The 19,903-nt window shown below is 55.5% G+C and overlaps 2 protein-coding genes across 2 annotated transcripts; one reads left to right on the forward strand and one right to left on the reverse strand.

Annotated features, from left to right (window-relative positions):
- Positions 1-3,769: 3,769 nt before the first annotated feature.
- LOC308276793 (tubulin alpha-1C chain-like) lies at positions 3,770-7,977 on the forward strand (the record flags this gene model as incomplete). The annotated part of the gene is made up of 3 exons (XM_080715677.1): positions 3,770-3,890; positions 3,982-4,130; positions 7,003-7,977. 3 exons carry the CDS (start codon positions 3,770-3,772, stop codon positions 7,975-7,977), a joined length of 1,245 nt encoding a protein of 414 aa, XP_080571803.1.
- A 3,389-nt stretch (positions 7,978-11,366) lies between these two features.
- On the reverse strand, positions 11,367-19,468 carry CCDC194 (coiled-coil domain containing 194; the record flags this gene model as incomplete). The annotated part of the gene is made up of 5 exons (XM_080715423.1): positions 11,367-11,558; positions 15,066-15,255; positions 16,294-16,426; positions 17,087-17,183; positions 19,199-19,468. 5 exons carry the CDS (start codon positions 19,466-19,468, stop codon positions 11,367-11,369), a joined length of 882 nt encoding a protein of 293 aa, XP_080571549.1.
- Positions 19,469-19,903: the final 435 nt, after the last annotated feature.

Genomic DNA, 19,903 nt, shown 5'->3' on the forward strand with positions numbered 1-19,903 from the left:
TTGTGCTGGGCCTGGTGGCGCACGCTTGTAATCCCAGCATTGGGAGTGGGGGCTGAGACTGGTGGATCGTGGTTCGCGGACAGCCTCAGTTTAGTGAGGCCCTCCGCAATTTAGACCCTGTTTCAAAATAAAGAATAAAAAACAGGGCAGGGGATGTAGCTTGGAGGTCAGTTGCCCCTGGTTTCCATCCCCAGACCCACAGAAAAAGAAAAAAGACAACAGGGCGTGGTGGCGCTTGTAATCCCTGCACGCTTGGGAGGCTTGAGGATATCGCAGGTTCAGAGCCAGAGCTTAAGAGACCCTGTTTCCAAATAAAAAGTATTAAAAAATAGGTCTGGGAGTGTAGCCTGGAGGTAGAAAGGTTTCCAGGAACCCCAGTACCACCCCCCCCCCCAAAAAAAAAAAAGAAGAAGAAAAAAAATTGTGCTGGGGGTGGTTTGGAGGGAAAATACCTCTGGGTTCAATCCCTAGTACCAAAATCAATACAGGAAGTGTCTGTATCAAATATCTCAACATAGTATCTTAGAAGGGGAGAGGCAGTGACTAGCAGACCACAGAATTGGCAGCCGCTTACCAGTTATCAAAAGTATGCCTGATTGTAACAACTTGTCTTGGATCCTTTTCCTTAAGCACGACCGAAAAAGATACAGGTAAAAGTAATTCAGAGATGAGTGAGGCTGATAGAAGGGCTGGGCTTCACCCTTGTGATTAAACCACGGTGATTAAGGGAAATTTTGTAAACAAGAGACCCAGTAGCTAGACAAAGCATGTAATCCCGGTACTTGGGAGGTTAAAACAGAATTGCAGGTTCAAGCCTCAGCAATTTAGGGAGACCCTGTTTCAAAATGAAAAATTTTAAAAAGGACTGGGGGTGTAGTTTGGAGGTAGCATGCCATTGGGTCCAATCCCCAGTAACTAACACAAACACCGCCCCTCATCTAGTTGCTGCTGGGCTTGTTGGCTCACCTGTGCCTGGCCCAAGTGCAAGCCCAGCTGTTGGCAGTGACTACCAGCTAAGGTTAAAGACGGCAGTCTAGACTGGTGGTCAGTGAAGGAGAAATCGGGGGCCAGAAAGGTTCCAATAAGCGCTTTGTTAGAGCGGGTGGGTCTTCCCAGGCCCGGTACGTAGTTGTTGGGGCCGCGGAGGACGCAGGATCTTGGTTCTCTTGGTCCTGACTTTGGTGCCGTGGTGTTTGCAAAGTGTAGATAAAGGCCAGTGTGGTGCCATAGTAAACAGCGGCGGCCTGGGTTCCTGCCCCTGGACAGGAGTTGGATTTGAGTTTCCACGAGGTCAGCACAACTGGATGGTTTTATGGGGAGTTTAGGCGGGAAGGGGGTGATGGGAAGTCAGAGGTTGTAACCGGGTTTTATTTATTTATTTATTTATTTTTTGTAACGGGGTTTTTATCATGGGCTGTGAATCTAAGCCCTTTGAGAGCATGGCTGGTGTCTAATTAGCTTCCCAGTTTGGCAGTTTATAAAACTTGATAATGGGAGATACTTTGAAAATTCTTTGCCAACATCCAAAGTAGCTAATCCGAACTGGGCGTGGTAGCCCAGGCTTGCAATCTCAGCATTCAGGAGGCTGAGGGGAGGATCCCGGTTCAAGGACAGCCTCAGCTGCTACTTAATGAGGCCCCTTGCAATTCAGCGAGATCCTGTTTCAAAATAAAGAATAAAAAGGGCTGGGAGTGTAGCTCTGAGGTAGAATGTCTCCCTGGGTTCCATCCCCAGTACTGGGGTGTACCCCAAAGAAACAAAGTAGCTAATCTGACTTGGGCTAAAATACAATGAAAACCCTTTTGTTTTTCTCTTAATATCTATGGTACCCATTCTATGTTGCTTTTCCCCCCCCTTGTATCAGAGATAGAGCTCTTTTTTTTTAAACCTCTGAGCTACACCCCCAGCCCTTTTTTCATTTTGAAACAGGGCCTTGCTAAGTTGCTGAGGCTGGCCTTGAACCTGTGATTCTGTGTAAGACTCCCAAATACTGGGATTATAGGCTGCACCACTGTGCCTGGCTTCATTGCCTATTTATTTATTTATTTATTTATTTATTTTGCAGTAATGGGATTGGAACCCAGGGACATTCTACCTCTGGGCTACACCCCCAGCCCTGTATATTATTCTTTTTAAATTTTGAAGCAGGGTCTCACTAATTTGCTGGGGGCCTCACTAAGCAACTGTGAGGCTGTTCGTGAACCATGATCCTCCTGTCTCAGCCTCCCAAATGCTGGGATGACAAGCTTGCACCACCACGTTTTTTTGTTTTGAAACAGTCTCACTAGGTTGCTAAAAGTCTTGCTCTGTTCCCAAGGCTGTCCTGAAACCCACATTTCTCCTCCTCGGCCTCCCAAATACCAGGATTACAGGTGTGCACCACCATGCCCAGCTTTATTTTTTCTGGGTCCAGGAATGGAACCCAGGGGCATTTGATCTCTGAGCTACACCCCCTGCCCTATTTTTTATTCTTTATTTTGTCTTTTTTTTGGGGGGGGCAGGTCTGGGGATGGAACCCAGGGGCATACAACCCCCGAGCTACACCCCCTGCCCTATTTTTTATTCTTTATTTTGTCTTTTTTTGTGGGTCTGGGGAATGGAACCCAGGGGCACACGACCTCCGAGCTATACTCCCTGCCCTATTTTTTATTCTTTATTTTGAAACCGGGTCTCACTGAGTTGCAGAGGGCCTCACCAAGTAGCTGACGCTGTCTGCGAATCGCGATCCTCCGGTCTCAGCCTCCTGAATGCTGGGATGACAAGCGTGCGCCACCACGCCTGGCTCCAGTTTATTTTTTAAATCACTGACTTTTCCACAATGCCAGAATTAATAAGGTTCTACCAGGAAACAGCTAATTTAAACTGTGGCGGTGACATCTTTGTGACCCTTCTTGCCTTCATTTACATGCCCCCTACACACTCACACACACCCGAGATGGTTGGTAACAGACTGAAATTGTCCTTGGGGTGAAAGGCTGGCGCTGGCAGCTGCTGAAGGAGCAGTTTCTCCCGTGAGTCATGAGCTGGTTTAAACTGGTTTGAAGGGGGAAAGGAAGCTGCTCCGCTCTTGCCTTGTGAGAACAGGACTGAGGTGGCCAGAAATCTCTCCTGAGTCACAGTCACACACAGGATGAATGGGCCCGGGAAGGGCGAGTTCTGTTACTTTTTGTGGCTGTATTGCCTGGAGCTAGGGGAATTCTATTGCTAATAGAACAGTGTGGTTCCAAAGCAGAGACACCAGACAACGCAGGGCTCAGCCCTTGTGTCAGATCTCTGGTCTTCCAAAACTTTCTTTTTGGTGGCGCTGGGGATTGAACCTAGAGGCATTCTACAAGCTACACTTGTGCTTTTTTTTTTTTTTTTTTTTTACCATTATTATTTTGAGACGGTCTAAGTTGCCCAGAGCCTCACTAAGTTGCTGGGGCTGGCCTCAAACTCAAATTCCTCCAATCTCAGCCTCCCCAGCACTAGGATCACAGGTGTGTCGCCACGCCTGCCTGGCTTCCAAAGCATTTTTTCCTGAATTCTTCAACAAAGATTTTTGCTTAAGAAATGGATCCTGGGTGGGCCTGGCCCCCAAAAGTCTTTGAAGGTTAGTCATGTAGGCGGGCCTGCCCCTGTGGCGGATGTGGCGGTCATCTGATGGTTCCCGTCCTTCCTCCCACAGCGTGAGTGCATCTCCATCCACGTTGGCCAGGCCGGTGTGCAGATTGGCAACGCCTGCTGGGAGCTCTACTGCCTGGAACATGGCATCCAGCCTGACGGGCAGATGCCCAGCGACAAGACCATCGGGGGAGGAGACGACTCCTTCAACACCTTCTTCAGCGAGACGGGCGCCGGCAAGCACGTGCCCAGGGCCGTGTTCGTCGACCTGGAGCCCACGGTCATTGGTGAGTCGACCTCGGCGCGGCCCGGGGGCTCCGCGGGTACCCCGGGTCCTCGTGCGGGTTGTGTGAAGCGCGGCTGCTTTTCCTTTTCCAGATGAAGTCCGCACGGGCACCTACCGCCAGCTCTTCCACCCCGAGCAGCTCATCACCGGCAAAGAAGACGCCGCCAATAACTACGCCCGGGGCCACTACACCATCGGCAAGGAGCTCATTGACCTCGTCCTGGATCGGATTCGCAAGCTGGTAAGCGAGGCTGGAATTTTTTTTTTTTTTTTTTTTCAGTGGTGCTGGGGTGCCTGGAAACCACCCTCTACCTCTGGGCGACATTCCCAGACCTATTTTTTATATGGAAACAGGGTCTCTTAAGCCAGCGCAATCGTCCCGTCTCCGCCTCCCAAGCGTAGGGATTACAAGCGTGCCCACCAAGCCCGGTGCAATGCTTGATTTAAAGTGAGATGAAGCTGGGTGTGGGGGTGCAGGCTTGTAATCCCAGCACTTGGGAGGCTGAGACAGGAGGATCGCAGCCTCGGCTACTTAGTGAGGCCCTTTGCAACTCAGTGAGACCCTGTTTCAAAATAAAGAATAAAAAATAGGGCCAGGGGTGTAGCTCAGAAGTAGACTGCCCTTTGGTTCCATCTACCCGCAGTAACACACACACACACACACACACACACACACACAATAATAATAATGATGAATGAGTTTTCTAGTGTTGAAGAGAGACCAAACTCAGCCAGGCATGGTGGTTCGCATCTCTACTCCCAGGACATGGGAGGCTGAGCGTAGAGGGTCACAGGTTCAAGGACAGCCTCAGCAAGTAGTGAGTTCATCGACTTAGCAAGACCCTGTTTCAAAGTAAAAGTAAAGCAATAGGGCCAAAGGTGTAGCTGGGCAGCAGAATCCCCTGGGCTCATCCCTCGGACACAAGCAACCCCAAAAAGACAAAATAGGACTGCTGAGGTGGTGTAGCTCAGAGGTGCAATGCCCTGGGTTCAATCCCAAGTGATTACACACACACACACACACACACACACACACACACATACAAATTCAACTTACTCTTTGCAACTAAACTGAGGCTTCGGCTGCTAAATTAACTGGGCTTCTAAAGCGGATAGTCCTGGATTATGGGGCAGGAAGAGTCTCCTGCCTAATTTAATGTGTTTTGCAAGGCGGATTCGGGCAGTTTGTTTACTTGGCATCAGAGAACCAGGGAGCCTTGAGTGTTACTAGCCAGGAGCTCTCCAAAGCAGCTGACAGTGGAGGCCGGAGCTGCCCATGACAGGAGCCGGCTCGGCCATGGAGACCAGGCACAGGAGATCAGCGCCGGCTCTCCTGGGCCTCCGGGCAGTGAGCCGGCTCCGGCAGAAACAGCTGAGGCAGCTTGATTGATCACTTAGGAAAGTCGATGAGAGCCTGGCCATCGGCACGGCTGCCCTGCCTGTGTGCGGCTTGTAAGTAATTAACCAACAACTAAGCCCAGGCCTGCACAGCTCAGCTTATCAGGAAAACCACCTTGTACGAAGCCCAGCTGCGGCCGGCCTGTTCTAAGAATGGCCTCGCTCCAGCCGTGGCTTTGTCCTCTTCAGATTGTTTATTGTACTTTCTCAGATATTTACCGCAGAACTCTTAATGATTCTTTGCTTGCAAATAAGTTTTAGCTACAAATGTCGATTTGGAAATTGGGGGTCTGCCTTTAGGTGGACAGAAACTTACTAAGAGCTATTTAGGCCAGGCGTGGTGCTGCACACTTGAGTACCAGTACTTGGAAGGCCGAGACAGGAAGCTCGTAGTCTGTGGATAGCGTCAGCTATGTAGTGATGAGACCGTGTTTTAAAAGAATAAAAAAGCTGGGCGGGGTGGTGCATGCTTGTATTTTTATTTTATTTATTTATTTATTTTTTTGGTGGTACTGGGATTCCTGGAAGCCCTTCTACCTCCGGGCTACACTCCCAACCTATTTTTACATTTTTATTTGGAAACAGGGTATCCTAAGCCAGCGCATGCGGCTGGCTTCGAACCTGCATGATCCTCCTGTCTCTGCCTCCCAAGCGCGGGGATTACAAGCGTGCGCCGCCACGCCCGGCACTGGTGCATGCTTGTAATCCCAGCATTTGGGAGGCTGAGACAGGAGGATAGAGGTTCGTGGACAGCCTCAGATACTTAGGCCCTTAAGTACATACATACATACGTACATAAAAAATAGCCTTTTTGTGTGTCGGTGTGTGGGGAATGAACCCAGGAACATTTTCCCTCTGAGCTGTGCTCCCAGCCATGTTTTTTTTAAATTTTTCATTCTGAAACAGCTCGCTAAGTTGTGGAAGGCCTTGCTAAGGTGCTAGGGCTGGCCTTGAACCTGCAATCTTCCTCTCAGCCTCCCAAGTGCTGGGAATACAGGCATGGACCACCACACCCAGCTCAAAATAACCTTTAAAGATTATCTCCCCTTTGTGAAAAGTTTTCTCTGGAGCTCTTAGAAGCTCTGTTTTCTAGCAAATGCTGTTTAGTAGAGCTTGTGTGGTTTTTTTGTTTTTTTGGGGGTGGAACCCAGGGGCTTTCTACCTCTGGGCTATACTCCCAGCCTGATTTTTTATTCTATTTATTTATTTATTTACTTTTTATGGTACTGGGGGTGGAACCCAGGGGCTTTCTACCTCTGGGCTATACTCCCAGACCTATTTTATACTTTATTTGGAAACAAGGTTTCACTAAGTAGCTGAGGCTGGCTTTGAACCTGTGACCCTCCTGTCTCAGCCTCCCAAGCACTGGGATTACAAGTGTGCGCCACCACGCCGGGCTCCAGTAGAGTTTTTAAATCCCCGTAGAAGAGCCGGGCGTGGTGGCGCACACTTGTAATCCCCGCGCTTGGGAGGCTGAGACAGGAGGATCGCGCAGGTTCGAAGCCAGCCTCAGCAACTTAGTGAGGCTCTCAGCAACTTAGTGAGACCCTGTTTCCAAATAAAATATAAAATGGGTCTGGGAGTATAGCCCGGAGGAGAAAGCCTCTGGGTTCCACCCCCAGTACCACCAAAAAAGAAAAAAAAAATTAAATCCCCGTAGAAGTCCGTCGCGACCCTCCCCGACGGCTCAACGCTAACATAACTCTCTCCCGCAGACTGACCAGTGCACGGGGCTCCAGGGCTTCCTGGTCTTCCACAGCTTTGGCGGGGGCACCGGCTCTGGCTTCACCTCCCTGCTGATGGAGCGTCTGTCTGTAGATTACGGCAAGAAATCCAAGCTGGAATTCTCCATCTACCCGGCCCCCCAGGTGTCCACGGCGGTGGTGGAGCCCTACAACTCCATCCTGACCACCCACACCACCCTGGAGCACTCCGACTGCGCCTTCATGGTGGACAACGAGGCCATCTACGACATCTGCCGCAGAAACCTGGACATCGAGTGCCCGACCTACACCAACCTCAACCGCCTCATCAGCCAGATCGTGTCCTCCATCACGGCCTCGCTCAGGTTCGACGGAGCCCTGAACGTCGATCTGACCGAGTTCCAGACCAACCTGGTGCCCTATCCCCGCATCCACTTCCCCCTGGCCACGTACGCCCCCGTCATCTCCGCCGAGAAGGCCTACCACGAGCAGCTGTCGGTGGCGGAGATCACCAACGCCTGCTTCGAGCCCACCAACCAGATGGTGAAGTGCGACCCCCGGCACGGCAAGTACATGGCCTGCTGCCTGCTGTACCGTGGAGATGTGGTGCCCAAGGATGTCAACGCTGCCATTGCCACCATCAAGACCAAGCGCAGCATCCAGTTTGTGGACTGGTGCCCCACCGGCTTCAAGGTCGGCATCAACTACCAGCCGCCCACCGTGGTGCCCGGCGGAGACCTGGCCAAGGTGCAGCGCGCCGTGTGCATGCTGAGCAACACCACGGCCGTCGCCGAGGCCTGGGCCCGCCTGGACCACAAGTTCGACCTGATGTACGCCAAGCGGGCCTTCGTGCACTGGTACGTGGGCGAGGGCATGGAGGAAGGGGAGTTTTCCGAGGCCCGGGAGGACATGGCTGCCCTGGAGAAAGATTACGAGGAGGTCGGAGCGGACAGCGCGGAGGGCGAGGAGGAGGGCGAGGAGTACTGAGCGCTCTGCCGCGCGCCTGCACTTTGCTGAGCAAGCGTTGTTTTATTTCTGTTTAACCGTGTTTTCGCTCTAAACTGTCAATAAAGTTTCCGTTTAAATAACAAGCTGGCTTCTGGATTCAGATACTTGGCCCGCTGGAGACCAAGCCAGGCTGGCCAGTGAGCTGCCTGACCGCAGGGCCAACCGCCCAGTACGGCTGTGCGCCGCCGAGACCCATGAGGGCCGGCGAGGGCGTTCTGGATTCCGTCTGCCCTTTGCTGACCCCCGATGGGGACAGATGGACACAGCCGACCAGGGTGCAGGCTCTGTGGTTGGCTGTGGACCCAGGTTCTGGATGGACACAGGGAGGCCGTGCCCTGGCCTCTCAGAGGAGCCAGCTGCTTCCGTGAGGTGGAGGCCACGGAGGGCAGGGGCCGGGACGCCTGCCTGGCCACCCGCGGCCCTCGTCATTTGGAAGCAGGTGACACGCAGGCAGCTCGACCAGAGGTGGCCTGGGAGACCATCGGAAAATGTAGGATGGATCCAGCCAGATGTGGTGGCGCACACCTGCAATCCCAGCACTTGGAGGGCTGATAGGGGAGGATTGCGGGTTTGAGGACAGCCTCAGCATCGTACGTAGCGAGACTCTCAACCTAGTAAACAACAGAAAATTTAAAATCCAGATGAGCCGGGCGTGGTGGCACACTTGCGGTCCCAGCATGCGGGAGGCTGAGACAGGAGGATCGCAGTTTGCCGACAACCTTGGCTACTTCAGCCCTTTGCAATTCAGACCCTGTTTTGTAAAGAATAAAAAATAGGGCTGGGATTACAAATGTGTGCCACCACACCCGGCTCTTTTTTTTTTTTGCAGGTCTGGGAATGGAACCCAGGGGCATTTTTTACCTCTGAGCTATACCCCCTGCCCTATATTTTATTCTTTATTTTGAAACCAGGTCTCATTGAGTTGCAGAGGGCCTCATTAAGTAGCTGAGACTGTCCGCGAACCGTGATCCTCCGGTCTCAACCTCCCAAATGCTGGGATTACAAGCCTGCACCACCACGCCCGGCTCCCTTTTTTTTTTATTTTTTTGCGGGTCTGGGGATGGAACCCAGGGGCATTCTACCTCTGACCTACACCCCCTGCCCTATTCTTTATTTGGAAATAGGGTCTCACTAGTTGCGGAGGGCCTCACTAAGTAGCTGAGGTTATCTGCGAACTGCGATCCTCGGGTCTCAGCTTCCCTCAGCTGGGATTACAAGCGTGCGAAGCGTGCGCCACCACGCCAGGCTAAACGGGGGTTTTTAAAACTAGGTTCCTGAGTCTGGCTATATAATTCTCAAGTACCAGATTACAGGCATCTGCTACCACACCCAGCTTCCAGCTATTTTTAATTGTGTGTCTGTGTGTGTGTAGAACTGGGCACAACCCGAGGGCATCCTCCCTCTGAGCGACACGCCAGCCGGCCCTGTGTTATTCTTTGGTTTGAAATAGGGTCTCACAAGGTGGCCGAGGATCTGGTTCCATTGCTGAGGCCGGCCTTGAACCTGTGATTCTCCTGGCTCAGCCTCCCAAGTGCCAGATGACAGGTGTGTGCTACGGCCCCCAGCTGTTTTAGATTTATTGTGTAACTCACGCGGCGAGGTTCACAGCGCTGCGTTCAGTCCGCACCGGTCGCCTCGCGGTGTTTCCCTGCACGTCCCTCCCGTTCCTCCCTCCCCTGACCCTTCCTCGACTTCACCCCCCCGTTTATATTCAGGCGATTCCCTTTGCTTTCTCCCTCTCCAGCCACGTAAGAGGGCAAACACGAGGGCAAACACGCGGCTCCTGACTCTCTGAATCTGGCTTATCTCGCTTAGTGGGACTCCAGCCTGGGCAGCTGAGCAGGACCCTGGACCAGAGCGGGTCTGAGCGCGCAGCAGCCGGGGTAGAGCACTTGCCCGGCCCGCGGGGGGCCCGAGTTCAGTTCCGACCAGCACTCACCAAAACGCAGACATCCATCTCGGAAGCCGGGCGGGCGGGGCGGCGCATCCTTGTCATCCCAGCACTTGGGAGGCTGAGACAGGATCTTGCAGGTTCGAAGCCAGCCTCAGCGACTTAGGCTCTCGGCAACTTAGACCCTGTTTCCAAATAAAACACAAAATAGGTCTGGGAGTATAGCCCGGAGGTAGAAAGGCCCTGGGTTCCACCCCCAGACACACACACACACACACACACACACACACACACACACACACACGGGGTTGTATGGCGCGGTGGCGCACGCTTGTAATCCCAGCATTTGGGAGGTTGAGACAGGAGGATCGCACGTGTTCGAAGCCAGCCTCAGCGACTTAGGCTCTCAGCAACTTAGACCCTGTTTCCAAATAAAATATAAAATCGGTCTGGGAGTATAGCCTGGAGGTAGAAAGCCTCTGGGTTCCACCCCCAGTACCACCAAAATAAATAAATAATTGGGCTGGGGGTGTAGCTTGGCGGTGGAATGCCCCTGGGTTCCATCCCTAGTACCACAAAATAAGTAATAGGGCCAGGAGTGTAGCACGGACTTACGGTGCCCTCTGCCTGTGAAGGTTCGCCGCATCCTGAGCTGGGGCTGTGAAGAGGTGCTTTCACTGCTTTAGTGTTTTGTAATCCTCCAATATCCTGCACCCTGTGGGGGGGGGGTTATTCCCGAAATTGTCTCCCCAAAGGCTACGGAGCGAGCTGCAGAATCTTTCTTTTTTCTTTCTTGGTGGTTCTAGGGAATGAACCCAAGGGCCTTCTACCTCCAAGCTATACCCCTGCCCCCAGCCCTATTTTTATTTATTTATTGTAGTACTGGAGACGGAGCCCAGGGGCATTCTATTCTCTAAATTACAACTTCAGCCCTGTTTGTTTGTTGTTTGTTTATTTATTTTTGTGGTACTAGGGATGGAGCTCTCCAACCTACATCCCCAGCCCTATTTTTTATTCTTTATTTTGAAACAGTCTCACTGAGTTGCAAAGGGCCTCACTACTAAGTAGCCGAGGCTGTCTGTGAACCACGAACCTCCCATCTCAGCCTCCGGAATGCTGGGATTACAAACATGCGCCTCCACGCCCGGCTTGTATTTATTTGGAAACGGTCTTGCTGAAGCTGTCCTCAGACCTGTGATACTCCTGTCTCAGCCTCCCAAGCACTGAGATTACTGGGGAGCCCCACCGCGCCCGGCCCAGAATTCTCCCTCGACAGCGCCCTCTGAGCCGCTCCCGAGAAAGTCCTCTCCGCATCTGGCGGCCGTCCAGGCGCAAGGCCCACAGAGGCCGGCCTCACCTGGACCTCGGCATTGAATGACCTGATGTCATTCGCCTTAGAGCACCTCCCCGGAGTCCCTGGCGGCAGCAGATGAGAGCGGCGAAGCCAGCGGAGGGCTCTCTTCGCTTTAAGTCCAGGTCACGGGAAGATGCCGCGTCCTAGCAGGACAGCTGCTGCCACCGGCCTGCGCTCCTGAGGACAGGACAGCGGCCACGCGCACACAGGGCGGCCACCCTGCACCCTGCCCCGAGCTTGCTGCCTGAGGCCACAGTGGCAGCGGGCAGGCATGGCGCAGGCGGGGGTGGGGGCTCCAGGGGAGACGGACGGAGCCTGTGGGTGGGAACTGGCCTTCAGCCCAGGGAGACCCCTCTGCTGACCCCTCAAGGGCCGGCTACTTTCCGTTCCCTCTAAGAACCTGGTGGCCCTGGTTTGTCAGCTCTGTGCAGGTTCCGGGAAAACTTCCTCTAACACCCTAAGGCTGCAACGGAGGGAAATATTCAGAAATGTCCAATGACGTTGCTGGGCGCTGGGGCGCGCGCCTGTGATCCCAGTATTTGGGGCTGAGACAGGAGCATCACAGGATCCAGGCCAGCCTCGGCAACTTAGAGCCTGTTTCAAAATAAAGAATAATAAATAGGGCTGGGGTGTGGCTCATAGGTAGAATGACCCTGGGTTCCATCCCTAGTAACACACACACACACACACACACACACACACACACACACACGGCTTGGGTAGAACCTCTGGGTTCTGTCCCCCATACCGCCACCACAAAAATGAATTAGATATGTCTGTTATAATAGAGAAAATTATTTTATTTATTGTGGTACTGAGGATTGAACCCCAGGGGTAATCTACCTCCAAGCTACATCCCCAGCCCTATTTTATTATTTTTGTGGAACTGGGTATTGGACCCAGAGGCATTCTACCTCTGAGCTACACCCCCTAGCCTTATTTTATTATTTATTTTTAAACAGGGTCTCGGACTCACAAAGCTGTGGAGATCCTCACTAAGTTGCTGAGGCTGGCTCTGAATCTGTAATCTTCCTGTTTCAGCCTCCCAAGTGCTGGGATTATAGGTGTGGGCCACCATGCCTGACTCTTTTTCTTAATTTTTTTATTTTTATTTTTATTTTTTGTGGGTCTGGGGATGGAACCCAAAGGCATTTGACCTCCAAACTATATACCCCTGCCCAATTTTTTTTTTTTTTTTTTGGTTGTACTGGGGCCCTCCTACCTCCGGGCTACACTCCCAGACCTATTTTACAGTTTTGAAACAGGGTCTCTTACGCCAGCACGGCTGGCTTCGAACCTGGACGATCCTCCTGTCTCTGCCTCCAAAGCGCGGGGATTACAAGCGTGCGCCACCACGCCCGACATTTTTATTCTTTATTTTGAAACAGGGTCTCGCTGAGTTGCGGAGGGCCTCAGTAAGTAGCTGAGGCTGTCCATGAACCGCGGTCCTCCTGTCTCAGCCCCGCCACGCCCGGCTCTTCTTTTTTTTTTTTTTTTTTTTTAAATAGGGTCTGAGTTAAGTTTCCAAACCTGTCCATGAACCTGTTACCCTCTTGTCTCCCAATTACTAAAATTAAGGGTGTGTGCCACCACACCCAGCTCCAGGAATTCTTTATACTAATCTGCCACTTTTCCTCTAAGTCTAGGGTAAAGCCAAAGATGAAGGTTAAATTTAGGTAAAAGGTAAATTTTTTTTTTTTTTTTTTTTTTTTTTTTTTTTTTTTTTTTTTGCGGGTCTGGGGATGGAACCCAGGGGCATTTAGCCTCTGAGCTACACCCCCTGCCCTATTTTTTATTCTTTATTTTGAAACAGGGTCTCACTAAGTTGCAGAGGGCCTCACGAAGTAGCTGAGGCTGTCCGTGAGCTGCGATCCTCCTGTCACAGCCTCCCAAATGCTGGGATTACAAGCGTGCGCCACCACGCCCGGCAAAGGTAAATATTTTTAAAGTTAAATTTAGGTAAAAGATAAACTTTTTGTGTGTGTGGTACTGGGGTTCCTGGAAGCCCTCCAACCTCCGGGCTACACTCCCAAACCTATTTTTTATATTTTTATTTGGAAACAGGGTCTCTTAATGCCAGCGTGGCTGGCTTCGCACCTGTGCGATCCTCCTGTCTCCGCCTCCCAAGCGCAGGGATTACAAGCGTGCGCCACCGCGCCCAGCAAAGATAAATGCTTTTAAAGTAAAAAAAAAAAAAAAAAAAAAAAAAAAAAAAACACATGAATAAGCCGGCTGTGGTGGTGCACACTTGTAATCCCAGTACTTGCCGGGCGTGGTGGCGCACGCTTGTATTCCCCGCGCTTGGGAGGCTGAGACAGGAGGATCGCACAGGTTCAAAGCCAGCCTCAGCTACTGAGTGAGGCTCTCAGCAACTTAGTGAGACCCTGTTTCCAAATAAAGTATAAAATGGGTTTGGGAGTATAGCCCGGAGGTAGAAAGCCCCTGGGTTCCACCCCCAGTACCACCAAAAAAAAGTAATCCCAGTACTTGGGAGGCTGAGTCAGGAGGATGACAGGTTCGCCGCCAGCCTCAGCTACTTGGTGAGGCTCTGCAACTTAACAAGATCCTGTTTCCAAATAAAGAATAAAAAATAGGAGCCGGGCGTGGTGGCGCACGCTTGTAATCCCAGTATTTGGGAGGCTGAGACCAGAGGATGGCTGTTCGCGGACAGCCTCAGCTACTTAGTGAGGCCCTTTGCAACTTGGTGAGACCCGATTTCAAAAAATAAAGAATAAGGCCGGGCGTGGTGGCGCACGCTTGTCATCCCCGCGCTCGGGAGGCGGAGACAGGAGGATCGCGCAGGTTCGAAGCCAGCCGCGCTGGTGTAAGAGACCCTGTTTCAAAAATATAAGATAGGTCTGGGAGTGTAGCCTGGAGGTAGAAGGGCTTCCAGGAACCCCAGTACCACCAAAAAAAAAAAAAAAATAGGGCAGGGGGTGTAGCTCAGAAGTAGAATGCCCCTGGGGTCCATCCCTAGTACTGAAAAAAAGGTGTGTGGATGCAGCTCAGAGGTAGAAAGGCTCCGAGCTCAGTCCCCAGAACCACACACACACACACACACACACACACACACACACACACACACACACGCCATAGGAATGGTTGTGAAGTCAAAGGCACAGGAAACTTGATCTTTCGATGGTTTTATTGACCTACAGAAACACTTTCATAGGATCCAATTTATAAATTATATTTTTCTTTTATTTGTACCTCTTTTTCTTGGTCTTGTCTTCCTGCATTGGCTAGTACCTCAAAAACCACATTAAGTAGTTGGTAGTAGACATCTTCATCTTGGCTTTCATTTTTAAATTTTTTATTTTGTTTATTTGTTGTGGTACTTGGGCTTGAACCCGGGGGCATTCTACCTCTGAGCTACACTCCCATCCCTCATTTTCTCTTTGGAAACAGGGCCTTATTACACTGACGAGGCTGGCCTTGAACCTGCCATCCTCTTACCTAAGCCTCCCACACCCTGGGATACGGCGCGGACCCGCCCTGGCTTCGTCTCTGACTTGCCTTTCTGGGATTTGTGACGCTTCCCGCCGTTTCTCTTTGTAAAATGGTGTTCGGAGCATCCTGCAGGGAGGCCTGCGGTTTCCCATTTCGCCCACACCCTCGGCTCCTGTGGTCAGGGATGTGATTTCCCACGATTCTAACCACTGACTCGACAAACAGGACCCCCGAGGCCGCCCCTGAGCCGGGCTGGACTTCAGGCCCCGTGCGGACGAGGTCATACTGCGGTGGCCTTCAGTAGGGCCCGGTTTGGCCTTCTCTCTCTGTGCGGCCAGCCGGCCTCAGTTTCCCCTCCTGTGAACTCAGCACTGTCGGGTCCGAGAGACGGGGTTGGGTCGTGGTCCTGGGCAGGTGTGGGGCCTCCTCGGGGTCGGGGGTCCTCCTGGCCGGGGCCCCTCGCCCTCGCCGGCAGCCCTTGGTGGGCCCAGGCCGGGGGCGCGAGCGGGGGCGGGGTCGGGACCCTCGGTGCCGCGGACCCCAGCGGGCTTCCAGGGCGGCGCTGCCGGGGAGGAGGGGGCTGTGAGCACCTGAGCCCTGGCCCAGAGACCCCGCCTCCCGCCCGCGGAGCGCACCTTCCTGGGAAGACCCGGCCGGGGTCGCCATCCTCCAGGCCCCCATTCTCTCCGCACCCCGGCTGGTCCCCTTCCCGGGGCTCCGCAGCTCCAGAAGCCCCGCCCCCAACCGCCGACCCCTCCCCCAATACCCCCGCCCTGGCGTCCTTCTCTTCTGCTCCGGGACCCCGTCCCCGTAAAGCCCAACTCATCACCTCCCCAGGGGTTTTTTGTTTGATTTTTGGTACTGAGGACTGAACCCGGTACAGGGGCATTCAACCACTGAGCTTTACCCCCCACCTCTTTTCATTTTGAATTTTGAAGCAAGGTCTCACTGAGTTGCTGAGGTCCTCGCTCAATTGTTGAGGCTGGCCTCACCGCCCCGCCGCGGCCCCGACGGGCCCCGCCCCTCCAGGCCAGTCCCCCAGGCCCCGCCCCCAGGCCCCGCCCCTCCAGGGCCCTCCCCCCAGGGCCCCTCCCCTCCGGGCCCCTCCCCTCCAGGCCCCTCCCCAGGGCCCTCCCCTCCAGGCCCCTCCCCTCCGGGCCCATCCCCTCCAGGGCCCCTCCCCAGGGCCCTCCCCTCCAGGCCCATCCCCTCCAGGGCCCTCCCCCCAGGGCCCCTCCCCTCCAGGGCCCCTTCCCAGGGCCCTCCCCCCAGGCCCCTCCCCTCCGGGCCCCTCTTCTCCAGGCCCCCTCCCCAGGGCCCTCCCCTCCAGGCCCCTCCCCTCCAGGGCCCCTCCCCAGGGCCCTCCCCTCCAGGCCCCTCCCCTCCGGGCCCATCCCCTCCAGGGCCCCTCCCCAGGGCCCTCCCCTCCAGGCCCATCCCCTCCAGGGCCCTCCCCCCAGGGCCCCTCCCCTCCAGGGCCCCTTCCCAGGGCCCTCCCCCCAGGCCCCTCCCCTCCGGGCCCCTCCCCTCCAGGCCCCTCCCCTCCAGGCCTCTCCCCCTCCAGGCCCCGCCCCTCCAGGCCCCGCCCCGTTGTACTCACACGCGCTCGCGCAGCGCCGCCTCGCGGGCCGCGCAGGCATCGCCCTCCGCTTCGGCCGCGCCTGCGCGCTGCAGCGCCTCGTCCAGCCGCCGCGCAGCCTCGGGGGCCGCCGCCTCCCAGCGCGCCAGCGCCTCTGCAAGCCGGGGGCGGGGGGCGGTCAGGGCGGACCCCCGTGGCGGAGCTCCTCCCGCCCCCGTCCCTTTCCCGGCACTGGGGATCGAGTCCAGGGACAGTCTACTTCTAAGCCACACCCCAGCCCCTAAGTTGCAGAGGACCTCTCTAAGCTGCTGAGGCTGGCCTCGGACCTGAGATCCTCCCGTCTCTGCCTCCCGAGTGCTGGGATGACAGCCGTGCTAGTCTGCATCCCTTGTGCATGCTTGCTGGAGTTGACTTAAATGTCATTTACATTCTACCTCCGAGCCACACCCCCAGCCCTATTATTATTATTATTATTATTATTATTATTATTATTATTATTTTTGCAGGACTGGGGATGGAACCCAGGGGCATTTGACCTCCGAGCTACACGCCCTGCCCAATTTTCTTTTCTTTATTTTGAAACAGGGTCTCACTGAGTTGCAGAGGGCCTCACTAAGTAGCTGAGGCTGTCTGCGAACCGCCATCCTCCGGTCTCAGCCTCCCCAATGCTGGGATGACAAGCGTGCGTCACCACGCCCGGCTTGCGTCACTAATTTTTTCCCCGTGTATTTGCGGGTCGCTTGCACCTGTGCGGTCACCTGCGTATGGAGGAGCCCGTGGCCACCATCCCCGCCCGCCCGCGGAGCCCGCGCACCTGTCAGGGCCCGGTTCTCGACCCCCAGCTGGGCCTCCTGGGCTTTGGCCTCCTCCAGCTCAGACTTCAGCGCCGTCAGCTGGGTCTGAAGCCGCGTCTGCGGGGGGGTGGGGGGGTGAACGGGCACACCTGCCTCTGGGAGAAGTGAACGGCCGCACCTGCCTCTGGGAGAAGTGAACGGGCACACCTGCCTCTGGGAGAAGTGAACGGCGGCACCTGCCTCTGGGAGAAGTGAACGGGCACACCTGCCTCTGGGAGAAGTGAACGACCGCACCTGCCTCTGGGAGAAGTGAACGGGCACACCTGCCTCTGGGAGAAGTGAACGGCCGCACCTGCCTCTGGGAGAAGTGAACGGGCACACCTGCCTCTGGGAGAAGTGAACGGCCGCACCTGCCTCTGGGAGAAGTGAACGGCCGCACCTGCCTCTGGGAGAAGTGAACGGGCACACCTGCCTCTGGGAGAAGTGAACGGCGGCACCTGCCTCTGGGAGAAGTGAACGGGCACACCTGCCTCTGGGGAGAAGTGAACATGCACACCTGCCTCTGGGAGCAGGACAGCACTGTGGACCTGTCACCGGCTTTGTAGAAACGCCCTTTGGGGACTGTTGGTTGTAACACACAGAGGGGGTCTCTGAAGCTGGGAATGGGGTGTGCAAGGGGGTCTCAGCCCAGGTCTCCCCTCCCTCCTCACCCCAGACCACCCGGGAGCAGACTGTGGGGTACCCCGTCCCCAGATGGGCTCCGGGCCAGTGGGGTCTGGGCTGTGTGCGCCTGCGGCTGGGGGACCGGCCAGTCCAGGAGGGGCCGGCAGAGGCTCCCGACTGCCCGTCCCGGCCTTCTTTTGGGCTTGAGGGATGAGAACAGAGGACGATTTATTTTTATGGTTCTGGGGATGGAACCCAGGGGCATTCTACCTCTGAGTTACACCCCCGGCCCTATTTTATTCTTTGATTTTGAAACAGGGTCTCGCTGCACGCCCAGCTACAGAGGATGTTTTAGTTTTTAAAATTTGTTTGCTGAGCCGGGCGTGGAGGCGCACGCTTGTCATCCCAGCATTCGGGAGGCTGAGACCTGAGGATGGCAGGTTCACGGCCAGCCTCAGCTACTTAGTGAGGCCCTCCGCAACTGAGACCCTGTTTCAAAATAAAGAATAAAAAATAGGGCTGGGGGTGTAGCCTGGAGGTAGAATGCCTCTGGGTTCAATCCCCAGGAGCGCAAAAAAAAAAAAAAAATTGCTGTTGAACCTCGCTGGGTGGGGTACACATAGGTGCACACCTATGACCCCGTGCTTGGGAGGCTGAGACAGGAGGATAGCGTGTTCCAGGCCAGCCTCAGCAATTTAGGGAGACCCTCGGCAACTTAGCAAAACCCTGTTTCCTGTTTCAAAACTAAAATAAAATATGGCTGGGGGTGGAGCTCACAGGTAAAAGGCCCCTGAGAAGATGAGGAGGAGGAGGAGGGGGAGGGGGAGGAGGAGGGGGGGTGGGGGGGGAGGGGAAGGAGGAGGACTTGCTGAGAAACTGAATAGGTTTTGAGACCAGTTCTAGAAGTTCAGGGCTGTGTAGGGTTAAGTCTGTGTGGGTTGGGGGGTGCCCAGGAAAAGGGAGGTCCCGGCTGTTCCTTCCCCCAAGAGGCCCAGTTTAGCCTTTTAATTACAGGTGACACGAATGTCCCTTCTCAAAATAGGACGGCTGGAAACCAGCTGGGGGGGGGGTGAGTGGGCCCCGGGGAGGGTGTGGGCCCCCCCAGGTAGGCTCAGGGGTCTGGGCTTTCCCCAGCCACGTTTTGTCTGGCAAATAACCGAGTGTGGCCCTTTTCTTTTTCTTTCCTTTTTTGCAGTGCTGGGAACGAAACCCAGGGGCATTCTACCTCCAGGCTGTACTCCCAGACCTATTTTATATTTTATTTGGAAACAGGGTCTCACTAAGTAGCTGAAGCTGGCCTCCAACCCGATCCTCCTGACTCGGCCTCCCAGACGCCCGGCTGGACGGTGGCGCTTTCTGATCGGCAGGTAGACTCCAGGATGAGCTGGAATCACTCCTGGGGCATCACGGCCTCCGCGGCCACCAGCTGAGGCCCCTCCCGCGCCGGGCTTCCAGCCCCCCGCACCTACCTGGCGGCCCTCGCAGGCGCCCAGCGCCGCCTCCAGGGCGTCCCGGCGCCGGGCGGCCTCGGCCAGCCGGCGCCGCAGCTCGTCGGCCCCGGGCGCGGGGTCCCGGGGCGGCGCGGTGGCGTTGAGCCCGGGCCCCGGGCAGTGTGGACCCCGCGCGGCCGCCAGGCTCCAGGCCACCAGCGCCCCGCCGGCCGCCGCCGCGGCCAGGAGCACGGCCGCGCTGCACAGGGCCAGCGGCCGCCACGCGCGCCCCGGCCCCGGCCCCGCCATGCCGCCCGCGCCGCTAGAAATGGCACCTCGGGGGCCGGACAGCACGGCCCGCGGTGTGGACGGTGTGGACGGTGTGGACGAGGCTCGTCGACGTGCGGCTGCACCCGCGCCGGCTCCCTGCAACGCCCCTCGCCGCCGCTAGGGGGCGCGCGCCCGGCGCGACCGGACCCAGCGCCACCCCTCGGGGCTCGCCGCCCTGCAGCGCCATCCCCTCGGGGCTCGCCACCCTGCAGTGCCATCCCCTCCACCCTGCAGCGCCATCCCCTCGGGGCTCGCCGCCCCGCAGCGCCATCCCCTCGGGGCTCGCCACCCTGCAGTGCCATCCCCTCCACCCTGCAGCGCCATCCCCTCGGGGCTCGCCACCCTGCAGTGTCATCCCCTCCACCCTGCAGCGCCATCCCCTCGGGGCTCGCCGCCCTGCAGCGCTATCCCCTC

Source organism: Muscardinus avellanarius (genome assembly GCF_963383645.1).
Source record: "Muscardinus avellanarius genome assembly, chromosome: 18".
In the NCBI taxonomy this organism is placed as follows: domain Eukaryota; kingdom Metazoa; phylum Chordata; class Mammalia; order Rodentia; family Gliridae; genus Muscardinus; species Muscardinus avellanarius.